This window comes from Populus euphratica, unplaced genomic scaffold (assembly GCF_000495115.2).
Source record: "Populus euphratica unplaced genomic scaffold, PopEup_1.0 scaffold34.1, whole genome shotgun sequence".
NCBI lineage: Eukaryota > Viridiplantae > Streptophyta > Magnoliopsida > Malpighiales > Salicaceae > Populus > Populus euphratica.
This window is the reverse complement of record NW_011499883.1, coordinates 247,585-255,090: the sequence shown is the minus strand read 5'-3', so window position 1 is coordinate 255,090 and position 7,506 is coordinate 247,585. Positions and strand designations below refer to the sequence as shown.

The following is a 7,506-nucleotide window of genomic DNA, read 5'->3' as shown; positions in this document are numbered from 1 at the left end:
AAGCTTACCCTTTGATGTTTGTCCGACCATATGTTGTTTTCAAACCCACTACACCACAGAGAGAAGAGGGAATGCGGATTGAACCTGCATTTCTTTCATTAAATCAAACGTACACAATTAGTATATTGTTAAAACCAATTACAAGCTAGACCAACAAAAATATCTGCACAACCTCCACCATCAGTTCCCAAGGCAGCAGAGCATAGACCAGAGGCTACAATTGCTGCTGGGCCTGAGGAAGATCCGCCTGTGTACCTATCCACTGCATGAGGGTTTCTTGTTGTTCTGCACCATAAGATTGTAATTAAGAACTAAAAACTAAAAGAATTTAGTTAATCATGCAATAATGAATAACATCAATTAGGAAGTTTAATGAACTGACCCATAATTTGGATTGTTCCCAGTAGTACCCATGCCAAACTCATGCATATTTGCCTTTCCTACAAATATCACCCCACAGCTACGCAGTCTGGAAACACTAACCGCATCCTCTTCCACAGGGCGGACCTCATGCATCCATGTTGTCCCACCTGTCATCAAAGATCAAGTTTTACCTAGACTTTTAAGAATCTTTACAAAATATGTCGAGAAATCAGGAAAAGAGGTGCCATTATGTACCCTTGGATGGATGCGGATACAAATCTATATCATCCTTGATTGCGATGAAAATGCCATCCAGGATGGATATTGAACTTCCTACACAGTCAAGCAACCCACAAAGCACATAAGATGATTAATTGCAGTTTAGGTTTTACCACAGCTTATCTGTAAATCCAAAAGTCTACAACGGTGTATCTGGAAGCCAGTATATATTATCAAATGTAATTTAGCAATACCTTCCTCAAATCTCTTTGTAGAAGCTGCAGCCTGTTTCCTGACTTCTTCAGCATCAAAAGAAATCAATAATGGCATTGGGGGATCCTTTTTGTTGAATTCTTCTATAACTGAGATGATCTTCTCAGCAACCTGCAAGATAAATGTGAGATCCTCTGAAATCTGTTAAAGAAAAAAACAATGAACGAAACTGAACCTTTAGCCACTTACCATAGATGGAGTGACAAACTGTGACCGATAAGCATGTGCATAATCGCGTATCTTCCAATACCTAAACGGTGAAGCCAAGTCCTCATTCCAGCAGCTGGCAGAATTATAAGGAGGAAGGCAGTTCATAGCTAACTCTACCCGGTCTTCTGGTTTTCCATCTTCATCCACAACGACAACGCCAGGTTCTGGTTCTGTAAGCACATTCATACTAACAGCATCAGTGTCACAAGTAGAGACTAACAAATCATTAAGCATCAGTATAGTGAAAAAACAAGTAGAGACTAACAAATCATTAAGCATAGTGAAAAGTACAAATATCACCCCACAGCTACGCAGTCTAGAAACACTAACCGCGTCCTCTTCCACAGGACGGACCTCATGCATCCATGTTGTACCACCTGTCATCAAGGATCAAGTTTTACCTAGAATTTTAAGAATCTTTACAAAATATGTCGAGAAATCAGGAAAAGAGGTGCCATTATGTACCCTTGGATGGATGCGGATACAAATCTATATCATCCTTGATTGCGATGAAAATGCCATCCAGGATGGATATTGAACTTCCTACACAGTCAAGCAACCCACAAAGCACATAAGATGATTAATTGCAGTTTAGGTTTTACCACAGCTTATCTGTAAATCCAAAAGTCTACAACGGTGTATCTGGAAGCCAGTATATATTATCAAATGTAATTTAGCAATACCTTCCTCAAATCTCTTTGTAGAAGCTGCAGCCTGTTTCCTGACTTCTTCAGCATCAAAAGAAATCAATAATGGCATTGGGGGATCCTTTTTGTTGAATTCTTCTATAACTGAGATGATCTTCTCAGCAACCTGCAAGATAAATGTGAGATCCTCTGAAATCTGTTAAAGAAAAAAACAATGAACGAAACTGAACCTTTAGCCACTTACCATAGATGGAGTGACAAACTGTGACCGATAAGCATGTGCATAATCGCGTATCTTCCAATACCTAAACGGTGAAGCCAAGTCCTCATTCCAGCAGCTGGCAGAATTATAAGGAGGAAGGCAGTTCATAGCTAACTCTACCCGGTCTTCTGGTTTTCCATCTTCATCCACAACGACAACGCCAGGTTCTGGTTCTGTAAGCACATTCATACTAACAGCATCAGTGTCACAAGTAGAGACTAACAAATCATTAAGCATAGTGAAAAGAAACCTTGTGGAGGATATTCAGGTTTATACATAGGCGCTTCCGGGATCACAGTATTTTGCAGCAACTGGCATTAACAAACAAGGAAACATTTAAAGCACTTTTAATCAACTGTCTCCTTCATGACGCAAAAATTAACATAATACTTTGAAAAAAAATGAGAAGCAGACCTCAACTATCTTGTTCTCCTTCTTCAAATGTGATATAATCAAAGGACCAACAAGCGGAGTCTCAAGTAACTTTACAAACAGCTTAAATTTCAATCCAGTCAAATGCGGAGCTGTAATTTTTTTTTTTGAAAAAAAACAAACAAACAAATTCATGATATACACAAATAAATAAAATTCACGAGGAAAATGCAAAGAAAACCTTGGATTGCTTCATGCTGGTACTTGACAGCGGACAAGTCGACGTCCTCAGCCGGCACCATTACACGTTTCTTTCCCATTCTTTATGGAAAACAAAAACAAAACAGGACCACTCTATTGATGATCAATCGAATAGAGAAATCAAGAGATATTTTGAAGTGTAAAACTTGAACTGCTTTCTGTATATAACAAAGTCGACTATACTCAAACTGTGTTTGGTTTCTCAATCATTGACTACATTGACAAACACAAAGATGTTTCTGATCTGGGCGTGGAATTCTATGAGAGGAGGAGCAGGAAAGAAAAGAGAGAGTATAGAAGTAGTAATTTGTCTTGTCACAGAGAAAGAAGACTAGTAGTTGAATGCTTCAAAGCTTCGTGTATTTTTTTAATGGGTTACTTCTGTTGCTTTCCTATTGTTCGATAACCTCCTTATAGGAGTTGGACTGACCGGCAAATCAACCCGGTAACCAGCTGGTTTGCCGTTTATTTCGAGTTGGGTCGATGAAACAATTGTTACGGACTTGGGACAAAAAAAATCTAGGCTTGGATTCATCCACTATTCAACCTACAATCCAGGCCGTGGATTGAATGAGCGCTGTGTCAGATCTTTATTATGGTTGCAGGGGCGACATTTGAATGCTGCCTTGTCCCCATTTGCATACCGCCACCCCCCAGTTTTAATGCTCTACCCCCCCACCCCATTTGGAGTTATTTATTTTTTAGTTAGTCCCTGGATTCTGGACTCGATTGCAATTTAGCCCTTTAACTCTTCTTGACCACTTGTCTTATTAAAAATAGCTTGGATTTTCCATCAAACTCCGCTGAAAAGGAAAAAAAACCAGAATGTGAGATTAGGCTAGAGATTTTCCAACGTAAAGAACTAAACTATATATTTTCTTTAATTCCCGTTTTCTCATTCTCACACATTTACAATCCAAATTCAACATCGTCAAAAAAAAAAAAAACATTTAAATAGATAAATAAAATAAACTAGCAAGTAAGAGTCGTCATCGCCGAGCATATAGAGTACGATTAAATAGATAAATAAAATAAACTAGCAAGAGTCGTCATCACCGGGCATATAAAGTACGCACAGCTCGCGTCATCAATATTTACAATTCGCGTTCCTTTTCCAACAATGTCCTCCTCGTAAACGGAGAGACACCGGAGACAGACAGAATATCAGGCTGGGAAAATGAATCGGTGCTTTTCACGACAGAATAACAGGCTGTGTTTCTCAAATATGAATGGAACCACAAGAGGGGTCTTGGAATGAGCTGACAGAAATCGATGCGGCTTCCTATTTTGTCTTCAAAACATCAAAAAACGATGCAGGCTGCTTCTTGGATTTTGCGCATAGTTCCTGAAAACACACGAGGAATGCAAAGCACCGTAAATAGCCACCTTCTTTGCAGTTCTCAGGAAAGTATAGCTCTACTGCGGCATCTAAACGCAAGATCGTTGCTTCCCCCCATGGACGGCCAATTATCTGCAGCCCTTTTGGAAGCCCTTAACCAACCTGAAATCGAAATTCCTAAGAAGTTTAATTTTCTTTGTGAATTGGAGTTGAATGTGGGCTTGAGAAAATTTTAGAATATTGATGCTTTTGTTTCCTCATGATTGTATGGCCTGTGGTAGGCCAGCAAGCTTTGTTCAGATATCAAGCAAATTGTAAGAATCTTGGTGATTTTGCAACAACTTACAGAAAAAAAAAATCTTTATTTTGATGGTGGTTTACATTTGATGAGAGTGATAAGAAAAAATTAATATGGATGGATGAGTATTTTTCAAAGCTAAATTCTTCATGGCAATTTCCACCCTTATGTAGTAATAAAATCATTGTAGATATTTAATTTAATTTAGAATTTAATTATTGACATCTAATATGATTTTAAATGTAAGATTTCATAAAGAAATAATTAACTGAAAAATTATTTATTCTTGAATATAATTTGTCCAGCCAGTTTAACCGCAAAATAAAATTAAACTATTGTTTCCAAGTTGCAGTTATCGAAATCAGCTCGTGAGGTTTCAAAATTTGCAACAAATAGCCTTGGCAGACATTGATTCGGAGGATGTTCAAGTTTACGTCAACTATTTTGACATAACTTTGGTTCCTTCCACTGTTTTCTTCTTCAACGTTCATCATATGAAAATGGATTCTGGGTACAATTCTCCCCCTCCCCTCCCTATAAATGGGTTGGTGCTTTCCACAGAAAACTAGATTTCATTGATGTAGTTGAGGTATGCATGTTTTCTTATTTAGTTTCCCTTTATTTTTTCACGTTTTTGAGCTGTGCATCCAGCATGCACTTGTGAGAACTGAAAGTCACGCACCGGTATGAATATTTTGATTTAAACTAATAATGAAATAGCTGATTTAATCACTGCTTGAGAGGACATACCATGGAATTTGATTTACCTTTCACTTGCGCTCACTAGTTTCTTGTATTGGATCTTTTGATTATTATATGTTATATATTATGATTGATGATTGCCAGCTGGTACTGGACTAGGTTAGGGGCAAACCGGCAAGGAGCTAGTTGTTCTCACCTAGTTGTAACCCATTCACAGCTGCACAATTTTCACCCTTTGGCAAAAGTTGTGAATTTCTTGCTGTGTGAAAAAGGATGCTAATTGATTTCTACAGGGACTTTGTCGCTGTTGGGCATAATTGCTTGCTTGCTCGTTAGACATCGAAGACGAGGGTTGAATGAAGCGTTTGCAAGGGAAAAAAATGGCTAGACAGTGTCAGCAATGGCTACTGGATAATAAAATGAAGATGCAGACAGAATCTCGTCAAGAAATCGAGTTAGGACCCTTAGCCTAAAGCTAAGATACCAAATTGAAAAATAGAATCAGGTTGGATGATTTGTTTTTCATATCACTAAGGGGTCTTTATACAATATACATATCACTCATTTAGACAAGTCAACTATACAACTGAATAGGCGACAGCCTAGGAGCTAAAAGTTAGGGAAAAAACCAACTAATTGACAGCTATATACAACTAATGTCTGTCAGCTCAACCAACACTCTTTAGTTCTTCATCCTCAAATCAATAGATGAACTGAAGTTGTTAATTGAAGCCTTGGAATTCTATTACGAGGCCTAATTATGATCATCTAGCGTCATGAGACAGAATCCTACGACGAGCTGAATTTGATTTTAATAGCTCCTTTAACTGCTTTACTAGGAGAACAACTGAGGTTATGAATTGGTTGAAACCAAGACAGCCTATAGACCTTCTTTGCCTCCATTTTCTCCTATTAGTGAAGATGGCGACTCCTTTGCTAAGCACATTCAAGAGATGCATGCAGATGTGTGGAAAAGGATACAAGACAACAATGAAAGGTATAAAATGGCAGTTGATTTGCGTAGAAGATTTGTTGAATTTAAAGAGTGATTTAGTTATGGTTCCACCAAGGGGTTCATATCAATAGCTTCATTTGAGAAAGCCGAGGGCATTTCAAGTATTTAAGTAGTGGTTTTCCTTCTTAGATTAATTAGGATTTCTCTAAACTTCTGTAGATTCAAGCATTGTAGGTATCATATTTGTTAATAACTTTATTAAAAAAAATTAAAAAATAATATATTAAATTAATACGAGTTAATAATAAAATAAATACTTTGAGTTATGCCAAGGTTTTATAAGTACGTGTGGGTCACATTACATGCCACAAAAATATATCACAGTTAAACTTTAATTCAATTAATATTTATCCGAAATGAATGGAATGAATTGATATCTTTTAGATAGATATTATTTTGGGTTGAATATAAAACTTAAAAATTGTATCTGCTAAATAAAAAATAGAAATAGTATTGGAAAAAATAAGAAATTTTATTACAATGAATTAGCATAATAAAAATTAAAAAAATATATATTAAAAAAATATATTATTTTAAATCGAAAGCCGAGGGCATTTCAAGTATTTAAGTTATTAGGTGAGAATGTTATCTCTTGGATCTTCCCTTGGAATTACACATCATATCAATAGCTGGTTTTCCTTCTTAGATTAATTAGGATTTCTCTAAACTTCTGTAGATTCAAGCATTGTAGGTATCATATTTGTTAATAGCTTTATTAAAAAATTAAAAAAGTAACATATTAAATTAACACGAGTTAATAATAAAATAAATACTCTGAGTTATGCCAAGGTTTTATAAATACGTGCGGGTCACATTACATGCGACAAAAATATATCACAGTTAAAATTAAATTCAATTAATATTTATCCTAAATGAATGGAATGAATTGATATCTTTTAGATAAATATTATTTTAGGTTGAATATTAAAATTGAAAATTGTATCTGCTAAATAAAAAATAGAAATAGTATTGGAAAAATAAGAAATTTTATTACAATGAATTAGCATAATACAAATTAAAAAAAATTAAATTAAAAAAATATATTATTTTAAATAAAAAATACTTTAAAAAAACTCAAATACCAATATTTTTCTAACCACCGTTAAATAAGTGTTAGATAGTATTTAATGAATATTTGATGGGCCGAGGAGTTCTTGCTCCTCGCCCAGGCCTAGAGCCCGTACAGAAATGGTCTCGGGAAAACCATAAACCTAGGAATGGCAGAGGCCAACACATCCACGTGAATTTAAGTCTAAATAAGTATTGATTTCCGATCTAACACTTACGGCCCTTGTCTTCTTCAGACCTCAAATTATCTGCAATTAAACTGACACATCCGCCTAGCCCGGTAAAGATAGTTATATTTTGAGTTGATTATCTCAACTAATTAATTAGATTTTAAATTTAGTTTTTAAAGTTTATCCAGAAATTTTATTACAATGAATTAGCATAATACAAATTAAAAAAAATTAAATTAAAAAAATATATTATTTTAAATAAAAAATACTTTAAAAAAACTCAAATACCAATATTTTTCTAACCACC

The 7,506-nt window shown here is 35.5% G+C and overlaps 1 protein-coding gene across 1 annotated transcript; it reads right to left on the bottom strand.

Annotated features, from left to right (window-relative positions):
- Positions 1-4: 4 nt before the first annotated feature.
- LOC105129873 (fatty acid amide hydrolase-like) lies at positions 5-3,221 on the bottom strand. The gene is made up of 12 exons (XM_011032117.1): positions 2,588-3,221; positions 2,389-2,498; positions 2,225-2,285; positions 1,957-2,147; positions 1,749-1,878; positions 1,531-1,608; positions 1,045-1,442; positions 837-966; positions 619-696; positions 383-530; positions 173-285; positions 5-84 (listed from the first exon to the last, which is right to left on the bottom strand). Exons 1-12 carry the CDS (start codon positions 2,664-2,666, stop codon positions 5-7), a joined length of 1,596 nt encoding a protein of 531 aa, XP_011030419.1. The 5' UTR covers positions 2,667-3,221.
- Between the last annotated feature and the right edge of the window lie 4,285 nt (positions 3,222-7,506).

What these genes read in the sequence shown, in the direction of transcription:
- LOC105129873 (XM_011032117.1), bottom strand. Translation starts at nt 2,666, where the DNA reads ATGGGAAAGAAACGTGTAATGGTGCCGGCTGAGGACGTCGACTTGTCC. An exon ending in AGTTTGTCACTCCATCTATG is followed by an intron (nt 1,879 to 1,956) that starts GTAAGTGGCTAA and finishes TTTATCTTGCAG; the next exon opens with GTTGCTGAGAAGATCATCTC. An exon ending in TACAAAGAGATTTGAGGAAG is followed by an intron (nt 697 to 836) that starts GTATTGCTAAAT and finishes TTGACTGTGTAG; the next exon opens with GAAGTTCAATATCCATCCTG.